General features: G+C 40.0%; 1 protein-coding gene across 1 annotated transcript; it reads right to left on the reverse strand.

Annotated features, from left to right (window-relative positions):
* Positions 1–8,505: 8,505 nt before the first annotated feature.
* On the reverse strand, positions 8,506–11,568 carry OTUD1 (OTU deubiquitinase 1). The gene has a single exon (XM_007504866.3). It carries the CDS (start codon positions 11,025–11,027, stop codon positions 9,732–9,734), a length of 1,296 nt encoding a protein of 431 aa, XP_007504928.2. The 5' UTR covers positions 11,028–11,568; the 3' UTR covers positions 8,506–9,731.
* Positions 11,569–23,639: the final 12,071 nt, after the last annotated feature.

Consider the following 23,639-nt stretch of genomic DNA (forward strand, 5'->3'; position numbering starts at 1 on the left):
AAAGACAAATTGGAGCCAAAGACATGTAAATGAAAATATGATTTTTTAAAATGATGTAGCAGAGCTGATTCTGTGGTACAATGTGTATTGTTTTATTTCCTTTTCCTATTTTTCTTCTCTTTTCAGTCTTCCCTTCCATACACCCTCTAACTCAACAAACAATAAAGGTCAGACTGTTATGAGCACAGCAGTAATACATGGAACACAATCTACAGAGAGAAAAGGAAAAACAAAGCATACACAGGAGAAGTCAAGGCAATGGAAAAGAATGAATAGGAAAAAGATGTGAGGAATATCACAGACAGCATCTAAAGGAGGAAAGATTTTTATTAACTTGAGGACTGTTTGTGTTTAGTTTAATTTTGTATTGAATTAGAACAAAATAGCATTTTCATTGGAGGTTAGTATGAAGTCACATTCTTTCATAAAGGTAGTAAATTATATTTTCAAAGAATGGGGGAGAATGAAAAGGAAAGGGACAAGAGTTGCTCACAGAATCAGTAAGACTTCTAGATAACTTTCTTTGCAAGCAAAGCATTATATGTTCATTCTATATGATTCCATGGTCTGTGAGCTCCCCGTCTAGCATGGATTATATAAAATAGTTCATATATCAAAGTTGACAAAATCCATATGCATTCTTATTTTCTTTTTCCACAAGATTCCACTGCTAACACCATTCCTACACAAATACAGATCATTTGCAATGAACATTGACTGCTACAGCCACAATCTCTCTTTTTTTTTAATTGCCAAGAATATTCGGTGGTCCTGATTGCCTCGGACAGCTGGCTACAATGGTATCAATTCTACAATAATGAACAACCTGACAGAGAAGTTCTCTGCATAGAAATGTCTCACATCCACTAGAATTCTTTGCCTTCTCCCTCCTGCACTAAACCCTTTTACTGGAGCTCTTTCTATAAGGAATCTGCAGTGATCAGCTCTTGAGCCACAGGCCTTGTTTCCCTTTCTCTAAAGAGCTAACTGCTATTTCCTCTTTGTTGGGCTTTTCTCTCTATGGTGGTCAAAGCTGTGAATTGACAGCTAACTCCAAACTGCCAGCCGGTATTCTTCCATTTAACTAGTGGCATTTCCTTCTTTTTTGATTCCTGTTACATCATCAGCATAGCTCATATTTCACTGTAAGAGCTAGCTGAAACAAATAGCATGAATGTTTCCTGTTTGTCATTAGAATTGAAAGCCTCATTTGAGTTTATTTTACAAATTGGCAGTCTTGGTGTTATGTGACACATTGGTATAAATTCCCTTCACAATTGTTTATTTTGGGCACCGCCTTTTCTGTCCCCCTGATAAGAGGAGAAACACAGCTACCCTGTCAATCTCTAACATTACTCAAACTGAAAACTAACTGAAATAGAAGGGTTGTTTTGAATCAGTTGTTATTCCCCAACAATGTCATCATGGTTACACCTTTATAAACATAGTTGGCATCAGCAAGCACTTAAATCTGGTGTGGCAAAAGGCAGTTTTCATTTCAGGCTCAACTGTTTTAAGATGCTTGAGTATTAGCCATTGGGCTTAATCTATTCTTCCTCAGATGTTTACTTTATGCTCTGTATAGCAGTAAACCAATCTATCAATGCTCTTTGGACCTCATGCCACCATACTAGGCATTGTCAAAAGAGAGAGAGAACCTAGAAAGCCCGTAGGCTTTTAAAACATAGGAGGGAAAATGATCTTTAAAAATAAGGAGCTACATATTTCCAGATTTTAAAAAAAATGTAACTATAAAAGCAGAGGAAAATTGATCATACCAGCATAGATATGATGTCTGACCAAATCACTTTCACTTGAATTTGAAAAGACTGCTTAGAAGAAAGGAGACTGTAACCGCAGGTATTCTAATTAGTCTAACAGTAGAAAGGAAATATGTAGGATATTCTGGAGCAAAAATTGATAGGCAAAAGGATAGGGCAAGTAAGTGGCTCAGTAGATTGAGAGCCAGGCCTAGAGACTGGAGATCCTATATTCAGATATGACTTCAGACATTTCCTAGCGCTGTGACCCTGGGCAAGTCCCTTAACACCCTTTGCTAGTCCTTACTACTCATGTGCCCTGAAACTAATACACAGTACTGATTCTAAGGAGAAGGGAAAGCTATTAAAAAAAAAAAAGCCCCATGGGGCAGCTGGGTGGCTCAGTGGATTGAGAGCCAGGCCTAGAGATGGGAGGTCCTAGGTTCAAATCTCACCTCAGCCATTTCCTAGCTGTGTGACCTTGAGCAAGTCACTTAACTCCCATTGCCTAGCCCTTACCACTCTTCTGCCTTGGAGCCAATACACAGTATTGACTCCAAGACTGGAAGGTAAGGGTTAAAAAAAAAAGTGAGAAACAAAATTGAGTTGGCATTAATCCAAAAGAACTTACTCATAAGAGAGGGTAGCAGAAGGGTAGTAACTGATCGATGGCAAATGAGCTGTAACTTTGTAGGGTAATGATCATAGGAACATCAATGAGCTGGAAAGGATGCTGGAGTCTATTTAATCCAATCCCCTTCATTCTGCAGCTGAGGAAACAATCCTGGAGAGGTTGTGATTTGCTCAAAGTCATGTAGGTAGTAAGGGTCAAGCTGGATAAAAATCGAGGTCCTTCAGCCTCAAAGTCAGTCTTCTTTTTCATCATATTATGAATTTTAAGGATTAAAGGAAGTAGATATCCACTTGTACCTTAATGGTCATACTATCTATACATCTTTCAGACCTTTAACACTTAATTTCACCCACCTGAAACACAGTGGAGAACATGGAAGTTATGAAGGCCTCTGAAGAGTAAAAATAAAATGCTAGATGCCACAGAATATATTTACTAAATAAACTCCAACTGCTTTATTCATTAGAAAGTCCCTCAGGGCCTTGCTTTGAGCTGATTCTTTCCATAGACACCATTATAATTAGCTTGGTTTCCCAATTATTGGCAGATTAGAAGCAGTGATTTAGAAAGGAGAAAGGAAAGGTGCACTAAGAATAGATGCATGGAGAGCTGCAAAAAAGTGACATCTGTTCCCATTAGAAAAAAGTAAGTACAGAAAGGAGGCATAAGAACTCCAAATAAGTCATTAAGTCAAAGGGGTAAAAAAATAGTCCTGTGAACTTTAACAAACCCTGAAGACAGCAAGGTACTATAGCAGAGTATAAAAATTGTTCATAATGATGTCCTTGAAAAATAAAAAAAAAAAAGAAGCACATCATGCAATCAGAAAGATACCCATCAAAATAGTTAATTTTTTTTTTCTGAATTCTGGAACTTAAAGAGTTCATGTTCTTCCTTAATGACAGTAGATCAATCAGTAAAAATTTATTAAGTACTTTTCTATGTGTTAGAAAATTAAAGTAAAATAATGCCTGTCTTTAGGGAGCTTATATGATAATAATAAATGAGTGGTTAGATGGTCTAAAGTTGATGATGGCTAATGGCCAAACCATATGATCTCATAATAGTGAAACAATACCATGCCCTTTACATGGACTGGGAAATTCTACTGTATTGGTTGTTCCACTACTTGGGGGGAGTTTGGCATTTGCTTTTACATACTTTTCCAGTTCCATCATGATCCATGACATATTTTTACAAACTGGCTAGGTTTAAGGATGTTGCTATTGAACATGACATGCCCAAGTAATTAATACTTTAAAAGAGTCATGATTTCATTGACATAAGTATCATCTGTTGATCACAAACATTCATGCCTTCTAATTCTCTGTGATTTTTATCTAGATTTCCTCAGAGATATTCTTTGGAGAATTAACTAAATGTGCTAGATAAAAGTTCTCCTCTTTTGGTATTTCAGGATTTATCCAAGTATCACCAATGTTGACCAAATGTGGGATCTTGTTTTGGTGGAGGGGTGAGCAGGGGGCTGGAGCTCTCCTATCTCAACTAGGCTAGAAGTGTAGCCGCCACTCACAGTCTAATCCCACTGGTAGCTAAAAACAGAACAAAAACAAACCTGATGTAAAGGATGGAGGAAGTTTTGACCTGTTTCATTTTTTATCTGGGCCATTTTGCTCCTTCTTCACTAATCTAAAGCACTCCAGACCACCACAATAGCAGGGTTCTTCATATAGGTGCCAGATTTAATGCATTGCCCTGTTGGACTTTAGTTCCACTGAAGCTCAGAAGTCCCAAATTAAATTAATTCACCAGCCTTAGCCTCCTCCCCATCCCCCAGCAGGGATTTTACAAGCTTTTGCCACCACACCCAAACAAATCTAATTCTTTTTACTTGCCTGGATCAAGTCTTTGTCCACTTAATACCTTTTCAATCATCTATTTTAAAGAACACAAGAATTTGGTCCATGAACAGAATTCTGCTTTTTACCTCAGTCTACTACCAGGACTCAAACATCTAAGTAAAGAAAATTTGTAAAAGCATGCTTTGAAATGCTAACAATTCTTTTTCATCAAGGCCATGGGGATGAGAATATATGAACTTGGGGTGGGTGTAGTTTTCCTAACAAGTCACAGCAAGTCTCTGTGACCTAGACAAGGTACTTTCAAAATCACTTTCAGTTACTGGTAGAGTTACTTTAAAACTACTTTGGCTTAATTCCAAAAATGATTCCCCACCCCCATCCCAACTAATTGAGATCACCACTTTAGATGATAGCATAAGGATAAAATATGTGGCAAATATTAGATTCCTATTCATCACTATTTGAAAAAGGCCCTACATTTTCAGAAGAACATCCTTCCATCTATAATCGCTAGGATTACTTTGCCAGAAGTTTCCAACATTCTTGAGGTTGCAACACCCTATCATGTGTGTTTGATTTCACAATATTCTCTACCTGAAATATATCTTATACTTTGAAAAATGGAGCTAATTTTCTTTGGAGAATTCCAAGTGTTTTATTTTTAGAAAACTAGAAGCACCCAAAGGTATCAGAAAATCAGAGCTAGGAATCATGGCTTGATCTAATGGGGAAAAAATTTCAAAGACAAACCACATTTGTCTTTGGCCAGTGCATTTATCTAGATTATCAAATATCTTTTTAAAAATTTAATAATCCATAAACAGATCAGTATGCTCTGGAAGAGCTTTCAGGGCTTAAGAGTATTCTAAATTCTTCAGCAAGGAATAACACTTTAAGTAGAGCAGCAGGATTATTTGCAGAGCCATTTTTTCAATGCAATAATTGTTAAGAAAACACTTAAACATGGCAATATTCCCAAAATGAAGAGGTTAACCAGGTCTCTCTTGTTTAACAAGATCTTAGGTCCCCTTTTTATAATGCCTTACATTTGACAAAGCCCTCATCTCACAGTGATGCATGCTATAAAGCAAACTCAGAGAAGTTTGTCTACTGTTCACCAGCTTCAGAATCAGCCAGGACTCAAAACCTAGACCTTTTCATCTCCTAGTCTGGTATCCTTTGCACTACACAATTCTGTCTTTCCTAATGTTTTTCCCCTTCGTGTTTATTATGGTACATAAAATTACTTCAGTTCACAAAAATATAATTCCTATTTGAAAAAAAAATTATAGATGTTCACATAAGAAAACCAAAGGATGAAACAAGTATTTATTAAAAGCTTACTATGTGGTAGGCATTGTGCTAGACACTTTACAAATATTATTTCATTAGATCCTCACAACCCTGGAAGGTAGGTACTATTATTATCCCATTTACAGTTGAAGAAACTTAAGCAGAGATTAAATAGCTTGCTCAGGGTCACACAGTTAATATCTGAGTTTGAATTTGAACTGTCTCCAAATTCAATCAATGCTTTTAATTTTTAAAAAGTAAATAGAATGGGAGCAATTAGGTGGCTCAGCAGATAAGAGAGCCAGGCCTGGAGATGAGATGTTCTGGGTTCAAATCTAGCCTCAGATACTTCCTAGCAATGTGACCCTAAGCAAGTCACTTAATCCCAATTGCCTAGCCCTTAGTGCTTTTGTCTTAGATCCAGTACTTAGTATTGGAGTACCTAAGAAGGTAAGTTTTGTTTTGTTTTGAAGTAGGATGAGTATGTACATTTGTCCTTTACCACTAGTTCCTCTTTTCTAGAAGGCCTTATTAAAGACAAAATTTCACTGCAGTAGTAGAAAACAGCTCAATTGAGCAATTAGTCCTTATACCAGTCCCAGAATTTTGGGTTACTATGTAGTACCAAAAATTGAAAAATAAAAAAACTTTTGTGGAGAAAGTATAGTGATATCACTCTTTTGTATCTACATCATACTTTTAGAAAAGCACTGTGACATAGTACATAAGAGTTAGCTTTCAAGCCAGGAAGACTATTCAATGCCAGCTAGACACATAGTAGGCTGGCCCCCCAGCGAGCCCTATACATTCTTGGCATTCCAAACAACTCACAAAGACTGGGTTGAAGAAGGTGATGATCCACAGGGAGTTTCTTCAACCTGGGAGGTCTCTATACCAGTGGTATCAAATTCAGGTATAAAGAGATCACTGTAGAAGTGACTTAAGAGAACCACTAATCAACATTACCTATGTTGTGCTATTTTTATTTTTTTTAAATATTTTCCCATTACATTTCAATCTGGTTCAAACACCGTGGGAATGGTCTCTTGGTTCCAAGTTGAAACCTCTGCATACCAATGAAATTAGTCTATTCTATCCCTATCATAGATTTCCAAGCAATCCAATCCAGATTTAGAGCTGAAAAGGACAATTAATCCAACACCCTGACATTACAGACAGGCAACCGAAGGTCAGAGGTTATTGATTAGTCCAAGGTCACACTGGTAATTAACAGTAAAGCTGGGTGGGACTTGAACCTAGCTGGCTCAATTATCAAGGCTTCAAAAGTTCAGGGTTTTTACTTCAGATAACTAGGTACCAAGATCAAAAGACAATCCAGGAAAGAAAATAAAGCTTAATTCCTTCCTTACATGTGTTCCCTCCCTTCATCCACATCCTATTGCTGTGTACTTACATGTGAATGTGTCTTCTCTAGTGGAACTGAAGCTCTTTAAGGGGAGGAACTAGATCCTTTTGCATTTGTTGTACCCCTGGTGCCAAGCTTGTATTAGATAATTAATGTTTCCCAATGGATTGAAGAGGGACTAGGTTTTTATTTTATGGATTGTGAAAGAAATAAATGACTTAAAATTCAAATTAGTTAACTACTAGTCTAGTATACTAGAAAGCTGGTCCTTGGAGTCCTAATCCATGGTTTTAAATCCTGTTTAAATACTGAGCATTCCCAAGACACTTAACCCCTCTAAGGCTTAGTTTCTTCATCTGTAAAAACGGTCATGTAATTCATTTACAGAAACTCTAAAATGAAGTAATCTTCACTTTTAGAGTTCTATAAATGTCAGCTATTACTCTACTCACAGAAATTATTTAGAATGGAAAAGATAAACATAGGAACTTTACTAAAAATTCAAGTCAGAAAAAAGGGAGAAATAAGGATATTAATATTAGATTAAAACTTCCTCATACTCTAATTAGAATTTAACAGTAAATGATCCAGTGGAATAAAGTAACCCATGCAAAAGCCACAATTGCACTCCCCCAACCCTTTTTCCCCTCTCAAATTACCTGAGTAAATGATGCCTGACCTAATTCTTGACCTAAAAAACCCAAAAACCAAAATGGCAAATTAATCTTTACTTGACAGTTCCCAATTTATGAAGGAATTGACTCCAAACCCAATCTATAATTGTGCATGATGCAAAAACAAGATGAAAAAGAGCAACTGATTTGTCTGTGAAAACACCTAGTTTAATTTCTTTACAAGGGATGGGGGGCTGGCATTGGAAGATGTGAAGAAAAAAACTAACTAGTAAAAAGCTTATTTGTGCTTATGTGTAAATCAACCATGAATGAAACATTTCTTAACTCCTACAATCAAAGAGACTGATTATTGATTATTAGAGCCCGGAATGAATCAAAACCAGAAATTCCTTTAACTAAAACACTGAAAACCAAAACATTATACCAATTAACTCAAAGCTTATATATATGTGTGTGTATGTGTACATATATATATATATATATATACTTCCTCCACTGCTCTTTATTAGTGCCAGAGGAATTTGCTAGGATTTACCTTTATATGTAAATAAGGACAACTCCTTACTCCACTTGTAAAATACATTTCATCACAAACTTTTGAAATAATTTAATGACTGCCCAATGAGACCATTAAAAAAATTCATTGTTATTACCACAGCTAAGAAAAATATGATTTATGAAAGAGAAATGAGATCACCTAAAGAAGTCATTTTAGAGGGGGGCAGTCCAGAGTAATAGATCACAAGGCAGCCTTGAAGTCTGGCAGGTCTGAATGAAAATCCCACCTATTAACATACAAGCTGTGTACCCAGAGGTGGACAAATAACTAAACCTCAGTGCCCGGCTCTAAGCAACTAATAATTCCAAGCCTATAAATTGCAGAATAGATGTAAACCTGCTTTGGTAGAGGTTGTTTCTTCAGAGAATCCTTATACCAACAGAATCATTTCTAAGTCCAAAAGGAAAAAAATCATTTAAAATTTTGCTACTAGGAGACAGTAAAATTAAAAGTATGCATTTATTCATTCCATTAGCTGAGAATAGTCCTATTATACAAATACAGTAAAAAGTCAAAAAAATCACAAAATATTACAAAATAAAAAAGTACAAACTGCATTATTTAATAAATATGACTAAAAGTAGTTGAAATTGGAAATAAGATAGCTTAAGTTGGAAACGTTTGACCCAGCAAACCATACAAGCTCTTTTTAGATAGCTTTACATAATAATACAGGACAATTCCATTTTACCCTTGAAAGTATTTCAAAGGATCAAAGTACAAAGATAATATTCTCCTGCCACAATTTAATTGCTGTTAGGGGCATTTATACTGTTAATTTTTAAATCCCCAAGGTGCAGAGACACTTATTATAAAAAGCAGAAGACTATTATCTTGTTACCATATTTTATCCTATGTTAAAATCCTATTGTAACAAATGAAAAATAAATAAAACTGAGAGCACCAGATAATCAGAGGCCACTTTAACAAAGTAACCAAAGTACAGAATCACTATACCAATGAATATAGAAACTCGGATCAGTCAGAACAAAATTGTTCTGCCTTTTAGACAAAGTTTTTCCTCTACCTCATTTCCTTCCCCACAATTTTTCTTCAAGCTTTTCCTTTTTTTTTTCTTTTTAAAAGAATCCAACGATTTTCAATCAAGAAATTCTCATCAAGATGGAATGGATCAATTATCTGGTAACACCAATGACATCAATTTCATTTGAAAGAATAATGTAAAGTTCCAATCCTATAGCATAAAAGAACACAAACTCTGTACAAAATAAGCTTCATACAAAGTACTTCTCTGGGTCTATGCCCAAAAGCCACTTGCCAAAATGAGACATCATAAATGGAGGTACACCAAATTTAAAAAATTTTGTGCAAAAATACATTTTTATAGAAAATAGATTACCAGGAATAAACAAATATACACTATGAGAAAATCAGCTTTGCAAGTAAAGTGGTGTTAACTTTATACAACAAATTATAAATAGCATTAAGACTACTCAAGGCTATCATTAAAACATCATTCAGGTGCGCTGCAACCTTCGGCTCTGGAAGAAAAAAAATTATTCCAACAAAATGATTAAGGCATCACACCTACAGTAAATCTAGTAAGTTAAAAAAGTGCTGTAACCCTGATTAGAGTTAGTGTAAATTTCCAAATGCAAACCGAGTTAAGCATTCCCTCCTCACCCCCCAAGTTGCTCCTCTCAGGAGCAGGCGTTCTGCTCGATGTACATTTTCGACAGGGAGATGGCCATGGACCTAGCCAACTCTTCATCCCGTTTCCTCTGCACCTGCGTTTGCTTGCACCAATTATCATACTCCGGGTTGGGATACGAGTGATCAAACACGGCATCGTAGTGCCCGTTACTGAGCCAGCTCAGCCAGATGCTAGGCCGGAGCGAGTCCTCGGGGCCCAGGTAGTGGATCATGGTGGAGACCGTGGGGCTCTCCAGCCTCCCTCCCGTAGTTAAATGGATGTTCACGTTGAGCATTTGCCCCATGGCCAGCAATTCGGGGTACCCAGCCCAGGACCCGTCCTGGGCGGCGGCGATGATGAATTCACCCACGTCACCCTCGATGAGGGGGCTGAAGTGGTCCAGGTGGTCGGCGATGTAGTGCACGGTTTGCTCCCGCAACTCTGGGTGCAGACTCTGGTCTCCATACATCGCCTTGCTCACGGCCCGGTACAGGCAGTTGCCGTCGGGAATGATGTGGAAGCGGTACTTGCTCCTCTGTCGCAGGTACTTGTCCTGCTTCTCCACCTCGGCCAGGTACAGCGCCAGCTTCTCGTCCTTGGGGGCCCCGGAGGCCGGCGAGGATGAGGGGGCTGCGTTGCTGCGGCTAGGAGGCTCGGGGGCCGGCTCGGAGCGGGCCCGGGACGTGGGCGCGGCCGACTCCCAGCGCCTGGGGCTGCCCTCGCGGGGCTGTGGTTCACCCCAGGCACTACGGCTAGAAGACTCCGAGACGCCTCCACGGGGCCTGGCAGCGGCCAGGGCCTGTTGGTGTTCGCTCAGACGGAAGTTTCGGTCGGGGCCGTCCGAGCGGGGGCCGGCTTCGGAGCCCGGCTTGAGCAGCTCCTCCAGGATCCAGGCGGACGACGAGCAGCGGCGCGGCGGCTCAGGCGGCCGGGCACCAACGCGCTCGGGACCCAGGCACCGCACACTCATCTGCACCGTGGACGTGTAGTGCGGTGGCGGGGGCGGCGGGGGCGGCGGCAGCGGCGGCTTGCATGACCCGCCGGGGGCAGCTGCAGGGGCGGCGGCCCCCGGGGGCACCATCTCAAAGCACGAGAAGGCGGGCATTCCAGCAGCGGCGGCTTCTCGGGACTCGGCGGCCGGAGGAGTGGCGGGAGGGCAGTCACCGCCGGCGGCCTCGGCGGCGGGGTCCGGAGCCTGTAGGGAAACCTTGAAGGGGGCGGTGGCCGTGGAGGGCGGGGACGAGGCGGCGGTGGCGGGTCCCCCCGAGGGGTAGTGGCTGAAGCCCGGGCTGTAGAGCTGCATGTCCACCCCTCGGCCGCTCCGGCCCCTTATAGGCGCGGGGAGCCCCCGGCGGGGGGACACGCCCTCCGGGCTCCAGGGCCGCTGCCACTAGAATAGAAATGACCCAACCACCCAGCCGGGCCGGCCGCCCACCACTCGTCAGCGGCCGCAAATAGCGCCCAAGCAGGGCCCGCCAATTCCTGCTGCGCCACAGGGCGGGGGGCAGGGTGGGGAAGCGCGCGTTGAAGGGCGCAGGGCACGGGTGCCTCAGCAGCAGCTGCCGCTGCAGCCACAGCTTCTTCAGCTTCTTTCCCTTCCTCTTCGCGCCTGCCGCAGCTCCAGGAGTCAGAGGACTCCCAGAGGAAGCCGCCCGCCCCGCTGGAGTGAGTCCCGGAGGCCAGAGGGAGTGTGTGAAGGTACTGGGGAGGCGGGCTCCCCGCCCCCTCCCTCCGCCCAGAGCTTGTTTACCTCAGGCCGCGAGGCCTGGTCACGTGGGCTCGTTGGAATGTGCGGATCGTTACCTCGTCTCATTCACCCGCCCCGGAGGTCGCTCCGCCCTCCGCCCCCTCCCGGATCCCAGCGCTCCGCGCGCGTCAGCTGAGCCCATTCCCACTCCTCCCTTCTCCCGCCCCGCCCCGCCCCGCCCCTCCCCTTCTCCCGCCGGGGGTGTGAGCGTGTGAGCCTGCTTCATTCTTAATGGATTCTCGGGTCCCGGGATTCCAGGCGGCCACCCACGTGACTTCTCATTTTCCCCTCCCCCTGCAGGACTCGCGCTTCCTCCCAAGTTACTGAGCCCTGCGCTCCCAGGCTTTCTGGGGGCTGTGCACTTCCCTGAGACAACTGAACCCGGAAAGATTGGCTCTAAAAGATTTCTAGTATCTCAGGGTGCTACCTGCTCTTTCTTTAAACCTCCCTAAATTGTTAAAAACCCTCCTCGGTTATTTTAAATTTTAAATTGTTAAATATTATTAAAGCCTTCTGTTATTTTTGTTACTAAATTTTAGTAGGCACTGCGGGGTTAAGTTAAAATAATAGAAATTTTCTAGTTTTAAATTACTAAAGACTTCCTCTGTTATTTTAAAATATATATCATTCTTAAAAGCTTCCTTCATTCTGTCTGGTTTTCCTAGTAGAATAGTCCCTGATAGAAACACTTATAATTTGTAACCCTGCCAATTTCATTTGCATTCTCCATTTACCCTATTTTTTATGAATTCCACCCGCTCTCTAGCTTTAAAAAGGTTGCTGCCCTGATAAAACTAAATCAAGAATTGCAATGAACTTAGGCAGAACCCGGGTTCTAATCTTCATTCTGCTGCTTGACTTTGGGCAAATCAGTTACCAATTTGAGTGACTCCTTCCCTCACCTGGAAAGGGGTTTGAGTTCAGTGATCTTCAGAGTTTTCATCCAGCTTTAACTTTCTACTAGTCAATTAAAGTTAAGGTGGGTTAGACCTCTCTGTATTCAATTTTCAATTTTTTCAATTCACAGTCAGAGTCTCCTACCTTAAAAAAGCCAGTTGCCCTAATTGTTACAGTTACTTTGTAGCAGGCCTCAAAAATTGTATGAAAAGATCTGCTAAACTTTATGAGGGCAGGAACTATATTTCTGTCTCCTTTGGTATCCCCAGCCTAGCACAGAACAGACAATAAACATTTATTACTTGACAGATGAATAGATATGTACCTGATATTTCATTCCTTGGTGAGCAGAAGAGAGCTGAATTCCAATGTAGGAATAAAAGCAATGAAAGAAATCCCCTGCCCTCAAGGAGTATACATTCTAATCATAAAGACAATACGAAAATCAGATACATATGATATATTCAAGATAATCTGAAAGGAGTAAGCATTACCAGCTAAAGGAACTGTGGGACTTAAGCTGAGCCTTGATGGAACCCAGAAGGCCCAAAGTGTGGCCATGAGGGGAAACTACATTCCAGGTGAATGGGGAACAAATAGGGCTAAGGCACAGTGACAGTAGATGGCATGTTAAATGTAGAGAATAGCAAATAGGGCAGATTGGCCTGTTATGTGCCAGGCCCTGTATCAAGTGCTTTACATATATCTCATTTCATCTGACAATGACCCTGTGAGGTAAGTGCTGTTATTATCCCCATTTCACAGTTGAGGAAACTGAGGCAAATAACAGTCAAATAGCTAGTAAGTGTCTAAGGCCAAATTTGAACTTTGCCAACAGCTAGCTACCTGTGTACTGTATAGATGTAAGAAAGATGGAAACATAAGAAAGGGACTAGTTATTTTAAAAAGTTTTTGTTTAATGCCAAACATTTATTTGATCTTGTAGTTATCAGGGACCTGGGGGGCAAAAGGGGGACTGGGAGGAGGAAGGTGACATGGTTTAACTTAAGCTATAGAAAAATCTTTTCAGCTATTGTGCTATAAAAAAAAAATTGATGAGCTAGATGCTTTCAGAAAAACTGTGGGAGACTTAGATGAGTAGATATAAAATGAACCTGAAGCACAATCTAAAGAACATTGTATATAGTAACAGTAATATTGAACTGTGAACAACTGTGAAAGATTTACCTATTCTCAGCAATACCTAGATCCAAGATAATTCCAAAGGATTCATGATAAGTGCTATCCATCTCCAGAGAGAAAACTAATAGACTCTGATTGTAGATTGAAGTATATTTTTTTCACTTAATTTTTCCTTCCTTCCTTTTTTTTTTTAACAACATGGCTAATGTTTCACATGGGCAATGGACTGATATATTGCTTATGTTCTATTGCTTTGCTTTCTCAAGGGTGTGGAGAGAGGGAGAGAAATTCAATTTTTTATTTAAAAATTTTTAAAAGAATGTTAAAAAGAAATTTTAAAAATCCATTCAACATTTACTAAGCAATCACATGCAAGGCATTTTAAGGAGACAAAAATGAACTAGTCCCAGGCTTCAAGGAGTTCATACTCCACAGGAATTAGTTCTCACTGAAGTAAAATTTGTACTATCATATTATTAACCATTTAGTAGTGTGTATCAACGTTATCTGTGGAAAATGCTGGATTACCAGTTTGCCAAGAAATCTCAAGAGAGAACAAAAACCCTGGCTACACATTGTGGCTATACTCCATTCTCCCCTTTTGACTCCCCTAGATCATTGATAGTAAACTATAAATATGCTAAGTCAAGAAGCATTTAAGAACTGCTATGTGCCAAGCACTGTGCTGGGGATACAAAAAAATACCAAAAAAACTCAATCCCTGCTCTCTCAAAGAATTCACAATCTACAGTGGATACCTGGGGTTTGGCCAATGAGCTCAACCCTTAAAAGCACAAAAATTCATGATGCAGTGTAATGGAAATGCTTTGGAGAGGCTTTAGAGCATTCACAGACTTGATTCAAAGAGGCCCTGCTTCTGGTTGTTTCAGTGCATTAAAAAGTGTTCTTACATAACAAAGATAATTACTTTTAAGTTGGGTGAGATATCCAAGGAGCCCCACCCTTACATATTTATGAAATATTAACCCATACCAGAGACCCAAAACTCTAGGTTCCCATAGGCCCAGTTCTGTCTTAGAGGTTGGGAAATGGGAAGAAGGGAGTTTGAATCATAAATTTGGGGTTGTAAAGGATATCAGAAATCATGTGGTCTACTCTCCTCAAACAGATGAATAAACCGAGGATCAGAAAATTAAGTGATTGGCCCAAGTCCACATGATCATCAAGTGAAATAGCCAAAATGTTTACCTCGTTCCTTTAATTTCAAATCCAATGTGAATCCATAGCTTCTATTACCCCTTCTTTTAAAATTTCTCCCAGCTCCTATCTTTTGATTCCTTTATGACATTCTATGACAGAAATTTAGCATGTTCCTCTTTGGACATACTGGAGCACACAATACATAATGAGGTACAAGTATGAATGTGACCAGTCAGTCAACTAGCATTTATTAAAGACCTGCTACTGGTAATAGCCAACATTTATATAGCACCTACTTTGTGCCACGCATTGTGTTGAGAACTTTAAAAGCTGGGAGTGAGATGCTATTACTATTCCTATTTTACAGGTAAGGAAACTAAGACAGAGGTTAAATGATTTGCCTAAGGTCACACTCTAGTGTCACAAAACTAGTAAGTGTCTGAGGAGACATTAAAACTCCTGTCTTCTTTATTCCAGGCCTACTGATTTATCCACTGTACTACACAGCTGCCAGGCATTGGTGCTAAGTATATGAGAATTCAAGGAAAGGCAAAAAAGAAAAGTCTGCTTTCAAGGACATCATAGTCTAATAGGGGAGATGATATACAAACCACTATACAAATAGATATATGCATATCTCCTAAAGTACATGTGCTTAGATTAGAATCAATGAATTATCTAAAATTATTGCTTACTCTTTGAAAAATCTAGTCAAATCACTTTATTTTTTGAAGTAATATATTTGGTAACATTGCCCAAATAGAAAGCATTACTGACTTGACAGCATTTGGCTTCCAGATGAGAAATTCCAGAGAAGTCAAGTGACTTGACCCTAGTCACCCAGGTTTTAACATAACTTTGTTTCCACTGACTCAGGCTATTCTATTAGCTTTATGTAGAACTAAACTACATGAATAAGTCATAATGTCTCTGTGAGGGTTCCATACTTTCCAGTCTTCCTTCCTTAAAGCTTTTTTTTTTCCTTTGTAGAGCTGGGGGTGAATGGGCTAGGGGGTGTGCATATGTACACAAAAGTTTATCCAAATGCAGCTCCCAGGGAAGTTTTGATAGGTATTTCAGGAATTAGTCCAACATTCTCCAAGGGAGATGTTGATTCCTGCCCAGTGGTTAGTAGGAAAAGGGCACTGCTAGGCTAGCCATTCTATTCTGGTCAGAAAGGGGAGTACTGGTCTTATATATATATATATATATATATATATATATATATATATATATATATATATATATATATATATATATACAGTAACCTCCACACATTAAATGTTGCTCATCTAAGGAACAGATTTTCTCTTAGTTTCAAGTCACCTATTTGATCACATAAAGAAGAGGAAGTGGTACCCCAGGCTTATATCCAAAAGTTTGACCCATTCTTACCAAATGCCAATTTCATGAAAGATCATCACAAAACAGAATTACAAGTAAAATAATTTATTCAAGCATCTAGCAAATGGAAACCCAAGAATTTATACAGAATGTATTGGACAATACACATAGTGAATAAGCTTGCCCAGTGTGAGCAAGTTATCTTAGCTGAACCAAAAGAGAAAGAAAGGCCTCCATCTCACCAAAGGATAAATTCTCTGAAGACTATAGAAAGACAAGCTGGAAATAAGAGACATATTAGGACACAACTTTACCCAGTTGTCTGCCTTCTCTTTCTCCATGAGTCTCTCACTAAGGGAAGTCTGGATTCCTGGGAACCACTTGTAATCTCTCTTTAAGCAAAAAGGTCTCTCTTCTCCAAAATTTAAGTCAACTCTGCCCCTCATATAGGCATGCAATCTCAAGTCTTCATTCTCTCCACCAATGAAAAGAATCTCATGCAACAAATGATCCAGGCTTGAGGCCTTAGTTACATCTTACCAAAAATAAAAAAAAAGTAATTATTGTAACATTTTGCATAAGCAAGATAGCTACTAAATATTTCTTTAGTTCATCAGTTGATTGAAGCTTTGTAACACAGTAAATTTCCACTAAAGTCCTTAGTCCCAGGTGGCCTTTTATTATCAGAGGCATATAAACAGTGGAATATAAACTTTAGCAGGTCCTAACAAGATGGGAAGACTGAGTCTAGAACTAAACAAGTCTGGAAACAAGTTTCTTTCTGTCATTTATCTGAAGCAGAAACATTAAATGCCTTTTTATTTCAGCTAGAAATATTAAGAAATAAATATTTCTCACATCTAAGTCCCCTTTTCAGACCTTTCCCCCTTCTCTTAGACCTAACCTGTCTCTAAAAAATAAAAATTTAAAAATTTAAAAAAAAAAGCCCTGGAAAGTCAATTAAGGATGGTAATAATTTTTAGAAAAGAAATTTCTCACATCTGCTGAAATCATTGTCCCTCTATTCCCCACCCCATTCCTTTAATCCATGGATAGGATTAAAATTAAGAATGACCCCAAAGGCAATACCCTTTTTTTTTTTTGCTTTCTTTCCTGAAGGAATTATGGTCTGGGTCTGTATCTGAGGGAGGAGGTCCCTGTGATGACTTCAGGCCTCAAATGACCAGCTGAGGAAGTCTTTCTGGGGGAGATGGAAAATAGAGTGCTATGGAATCACAGATTTATAGCTGGAAGGAACCTTAGTGGTCATGTAGTTCAACTCCTTCCATTCTATAGATAAAGAAACTGAGGCCTCCAAAAGTGGTATAATTTGCCCAAGTTAGTCAAGAGAAGAATTAGAAAAAGGGCTCAAGTCCTCTGCTTCTCATTAAGATGATTTGACTGGACCATGGAGTACTTAAAGGGAGAAATGAATAATAAATCTAGAAAGGTAGTCTAGAACCAGATTGGGAGACACAAGAAATTCTTGAGCAGAGGAAGCATATGGACAGGAGTATGAATTAGAGATGGGAACTACTGGAAGTAGGGCAGCCAGTTAAGAGCTCCTGAGAGGTGCTATCGATCCAAATTACAGAGATGACTATGGGTGAAGAGACCTGAATTTGAATCTTTACTTCAAAAGATTGTCGAGAAAGAAGATAGACACTTAGTAAAGATAGTGGGGTACAGGAGAAAGAGCACTGGCTTTCCAGCCTGAGGACCTCAGTTCAAGTACTGACTATCCCTTACTACCTGTATGACAAGTCACCTGATGTCTCTGTACCTCAGTTTCCTCATCTGTAAAGTGAGGGAATTGGATTAGATGGCCTCTAGAGTTCTTTCCAGGTATAAACCTATGATCCTAGTTGTGTTGTTGTGGGAAAATTTGAGGTGAGCCCCAGGTCCAGGACTGGTACCTTTCACAAGAATATGAGACTCCAAACTTACCTTAAAAATAAAAAGAGAAATTTAATTTGATAGTAATGTTGAAAGGTTGGGAGACAGGTGCAAGAGTGGACACTGCCTCCTGCAGGAGTTGGATTCTGGGCTTCTTATACCTTTTATCAATGGGGCTACTTGACTAAGGATGAGAGAATAGAATGAAGTTGGGAAGCAGTGGGGGATGTTTGTCACCTGACTGGGGCAAGAGTGATGTTTTGTGTCCAGAAGACACAGGGGGTGACTGGGCATAGTTTAGGGGACAAGTAGATGTCCTACATTATAGCTCAATGGTATCAGAGCATAACCAGATATACATCTGTGTCCATCTCAAAATCCAAGGGGAATATTTCTCTCAGGGGTTTTCCTTATCGTGAGCCTCTGGTGCCCAGAGTTACCTTTTCCTCAGCATTAATAAGCATGAAAGGAAGGAAAGGAATTTTCCTGCTTTCTGTTTGACCTGAAACATCTCTAGGGTTTGGGGTATCCAAGGGAAACCCGGGGTCCCATGCCAGTGTTACCAAGGTTTTCCCCCATTTGTAAAATGGGAATAGGAATCCTTATATTACCTACCTAAGAGTGTCCTTGTAGGGAAAGAAAGGGACTTTGTAGGGAGGGGGACTTTGGCAAGCCTTAAAATGCTACTTAGTTGGCTCAGTGGATTGAGAGCCAGGCCTAGAGATGGGAGGTCCTGGGTTCAAATTTGACCTCAGACTCTTCCCAACTGTATGACCCTGGGCAAATCACTTAGCCCCCATTGCCTAACCCTTACCACTCTTCTGCCTTGGAATCAATACATAGTATTGATTCTAAGACAGAAGGTAATAAGTTAAAAAAATGTTACTTAAACAAAGGAGAAATCTTCTGCTTTCTCTTTGTAAATCTTAGCCCTGGTAAATGAGTTATTCTACATAGGCCCCTCTAGTTTAGCAAGACAAGGGAATCTGTTCCAACCTGGACCTTTGAATTATGCCTTGAACCTAAAGCATATGTACAGGTGTGTAGGCCAGAGAGATATTTGAGAAGAATGAATAAAGCAGAGACCAGGCAATTCTAGCTCATACTACTGTATTGTTCCTACAAGTAGGCATAATCTAATAAATCTGGAACCAAAATAACAGCTTAGTTACTCATGGGGCTTATAAGGATTTTCTGCCCTTCCCAGAAGGGAATTCAACTGCCTACCTGGATTGTCAAGAATCTAAAAATCCCTACTTTTCAGTGGACATTCTACCAAAGAGTCACTTGTTCTGAATGGATCTTCCAGAGCTTGTGGACCTTATTCATATGGGATATTTGAGGGTTAGAGATTTTGCTTTTCTTGGTACTTAGTGAATCTGAATTCTAGATACAGGGAGGGAAAGGAAGGAGTTAGAGGACTGCCCAGTGTTGTCCTTTGTTTTCTCAGTGCTTTGTCCCTTTTGGGGTGTATGGGGTGTTCAGAGAGGGGTAGTATCTCTGGTATGGAGGGCTTGTCGTTTTCTCCAGCCTCTGACCCTCACCTGACACCCAGCTCTCACTTGTGGCTCCCAGTAGCTGCTAGCATGCGGCAGCGGCCAAACCCCGGGCAAGGGCTTCAACAGGCCAGCTAGACCTTGTGAGGGTAACCATCGGGTCGTCGACCCCTGGTGAACCAGGGCTTTGCTCACCCAGCATGTGAAGACTGTTTCAGCGGAACAGACGGAAGAAACCAATAAGAAGGTTCAACCTCTGAGATGGCGACGCAGCAAAGCACTGTGGAGTGCTCAGGGCGTGCTGGAGCACAAAAGACAACAGGGCCATTCAATGCAGCTGAGGAAGTCTCCAGGTATAACAATTTTTCATGCCACTGGACCCAGGTTTCCAACGCCAAGAGAGTGGGACTGTCTCTGTGCATCGACTTTTCCACTTAAATCTCCTTCATGCACAAGTCTTTGTGCACACTCGTCTATCATAGATGAAAACACACAAAGACAATCGTCATCCTTGGTTACCGAGAGACTACTACTCCTTTGTCCTGGTCTGGCTGTTATATTTTGCTTGTCTCTGTTTTTATTTGACTCAGGAGGAAGAGGTACCCCAGTCTTATATCCAAAGGCTACTCTAACCAAATGGTAAAACTATCCCCTTTTTAGATTTCAATTCTCCAGAACCCTGAGCCTAGAATTTGCAGAACCCAGTCTTAAATTTCCACCCACTCTTGGAGGGGGAAGAGACACCTGTCATTAGATCACAATCTAAATTTTCTCCTATGGGTCTCCTACAATCCCTGATTTCCTTATGTAAGAAAGGTGGCCCCAGTAAAACTTCAGTGTAAGCTGTAAGTCTGTTTGGGCTAAAAGTCTGACATCGAAATGTAAAAGAAAAACCTTCTTCTTACAAACTAGACATCCCTTGCCCTTGACAGGGTTGGGGGCTTGAAAACTGAATTACATATGAAGAAACTAGCAAGATAATGAACTTGCCCTCCATTCCACCCAAAGTCCCTAGACATTTTTCCAGATAAGATTCCCAAAGGAGTGTGGGAGATGAAAATGACTGAATTTTAACTAGCTACCCAGAGGCAACCTTGAGTGGTTTAAGGGGGGAAGGGGCTTTTGAGTAAAGAAAAATTTGCTTAATAGGAGAGGCAAGCCTTTTTCCCATCTCCTGTCTAAAGATGGCAAAAACTATAGAGCTGTGGCTAAGATAGAGCCCCAGGAAAGAAAGTTTACTACCATAATATTCTACAATAGAAAATATTGGTTTCTCTAGATTAGTTTTACATACTTTCCTTTAAAAAAATTCTCACCATATCCACTCTCCATAGTGAGTTACTTCTGACAGTTTTTGCCTCTATTATGTTAGTAACCAAAATCGTGACATTGAAGCCATGCTGAATCCACTTTGAGGTAAATGGAAAACTTTGAAAGTTAGTCTGTATTTTGGCTCCGTTTTGGGTGCTGACTCATTTTCTTCAGCTCATGAATCTATTTTGAGGGAGATGAAATTGCTGAATTAATTAAAGAGCTTTCAAGCAGAGCACTCTCTAATGGCATTTCTCCTGTAGCTTTATACATATGCCCACCACCTTGCCATTTTTAGCCACCTCTTTCCTTTTGGCATTAAAAGTGGAAACCTGGAGAAATTTAGAGGCATCGAATGATAGTGTGTGGTTTGCAAAAGTGGCTTTTATGACAATTTTCATAGCAAATCATTTTCAGCTATGTCTTTCTTGGAAACTGTCAGATGATGTTTTTGCCCTACTTTAGACATCAACTTCATACATTTCCTCCAAGTTTCTATGAAGATGCCCACATTTTCAGCAAAGATGCTCCTACTAGGCTGATGTCTCCATCAAAGTGTGCATTCACTGAACTGCTTCTGCTTTGATACATTTTAGCAAATTAATATTACTGAGCTAACTTGAATATTCATAGAAACATAAGAAAGGAAAGACAAATTAACAAATAGCAATTGTAATTGACTGTCTAATTTTTTTCTAACTTCCAAAAACCAAATAGTTTGGATTCTTGGGGAGGTTTCTGCTCACTTGCTCAGCAGGATTATAACTCAAGAATTCTAGACTTTACATCTCCCAATGGAGTATTTTGAGCTGATTTAGACATAGCTTGAAAGTGGAAACCTTGCTTCAGTAAAATCAAGACAATTCTTTTTTTTTGTTTGTTTACTAAACATTACAATGAGACAATGATAGTTTTAAATAAATAAGTTTTTCACTGAAGGTGAATGAATATGAATATGATGGTATGATGAAGTGGGGGGAAATCATGATGTTTCAAGTATTAGGGCTTATTTGTTTCCTCTGTGACCCCAAGGAAAGTCTATTAACCTCTTGAGTTTCAATAATCTCATCTTTAAAATAAAAAGGTTAGGATCAATGACCTCTAAATTGACTTCCATCTTTAAATCTAAGATCTTATGAACAAAGACAGAAAGCTAACAAGCGAGGATAGATGACAATTATTTTCTTTAAAAGGACAGTGACTTGGGAAAGACCTATTTATATCTATTTTAGCTGAAAGCAAAATGTAAATCTAGGTCCACATTTAATTATTATGTATGAGTCTGTGCATGTAGTCACTAATTTTAGGATGTGTGTGATTAAGCTTTACAGCCTGGAGATTGGGAATAAAAATATTTATTAATTTGTATTGGACTCAGACCTTTGGATCAAAGGAATTCTATAAATATAAGATGTTATAATTAATGTTTTACTTGTAGGTTAGCAGATATATAGTTAGGTGACTTTATTATCTTTTCTTTATGTAAAACATGTTGGGCACAGAGAAAGGCAATTAATCCCGATTGACTGAACCACCTAGTATAAGGTGAGGAGCTAATGTAGCTTAGGTCTGACCAGGTCAGTTTCAGTTTGATCAAACTAAGTCAGGTACCCCAGTTTTGAAACTGGAACAAAATAAGACATTTGTAGTGCATCTAATAGTTAACAAAAAGAGGTTGACTTAGTGTAACGGGGAAAGGACATTTTGGAATGGAATATTTATCCATGATAAAGTTTCATTCTTTTCGTATTCTACTACAACAGAGCTGCTTTCCAAGACAGCACAGAGTCAAGAAGCCCTGGTCACCGGCCCCAGGGAGTGCCTCAGGATGGACTCCGAGGAACAAAAGAACTTGGGGAACCTATATACCACTCTAGGTGACCTGGGGGGTTTAGGATTAGAGGGACAGTTGATTGACTTTACAATGGTGAGAAAGGAAAATGAAGAGTTCCTGAAGACAGGAATAATAGTGAGGGGCTGGGGCCCTACAATGGACACAAAAGGGAAAGACTCAGCCTAGGGCTGGGTCACCTTGGTCATGGACTTTAGCCTAGGGGGAAGAAACCATTGGGACAAAAGGGATGTTTAATATTGGATGGGATTAGCTGTTCCCACCCAAACTACCAGGAAGTTCACTGTCTGGTGAAGAGGGACCTTCCCTCAGGGGGAAACTCTCCTGTGACAAGGTCAAAACCTGGGGTTTCTATACTTAAACTAAATAAACTGGGGATCTCTAGATTTCCATGTTGACAACCTAGAATATTATTTCCAAAGTTTGGACCTTTGCCCAATTTCTTAGGCCCCAAACTTAGTTTGTCTCTGTCAAGACTATATCAAAAGCTAGATCTTATTCTAGGGAGCCAATTAAATCTAAAAGGCAGTATCAATACTTTTTAAAGTGAAACTCCTCACTTAATCTAGCCTTAGGATGTTGCTACCACTAGAAGTAGTAAGAAAACTGAAAAGATAGGGTAATGCCAGATTGTAGAGATCCTTATCCATTGAATGGCTTTGAATGGAGGAATAAAGAGACCAGATCTATGCACAGGAAAGATTAGTCTGGCATCTGTATAAAGAAAGGTTCAGAAAAGGTAAAGTGTTGAAGACAGACTAAACTTTGATGGTGACTATGGAATTAGAGAGGAGTTAAGGCTGATTTTGAAGGTAAATTGGAATTATATCAAACCTATCCCTCAGAGAGCCTGAATGACCAGTAACAGGGATTCCTTTTGGACCCAGCTTGGGCTATATGGCTGCTAAAAATCCCTGTGATTCTACAAATATCTTGAAATTTGTTTGCTTTTTTAATAGATGAAATGTGTTTGCTTATGAATTTTTTAAAAATTCATATTTTAGCTATTTTTTAAATGGGCTTAAATGTTTTTAAGTCATGTCCTTAATTAATTTTGGCTTGTGTATT

This window comes from Monodelphis domestica, chromosome 5, assembly GCF_027887165.1.
Source record: "Monodelphis domestica isolate mMonDom1 chromosome 5, mMonDom1.pri, whole genome shotgun sequence".
Taxonomy (NCBI): domain Eukaryota; kingdom Metazoa; phylum Chordata; class Mammalia; order Didelphimorphia; family Didelphidae; genus Monodelphis; species Monodelphis domestica.

What these genes read in the sequence shown, in the direction of transcription:
- OTUD1 (XM_007504866.3), bottom strand. Translation starts at nt 11,027, where the DNA reads ATGCAGCTCTACAGCCCGGGCTTCAGCCACTACCCCTCGGGGGGACCC.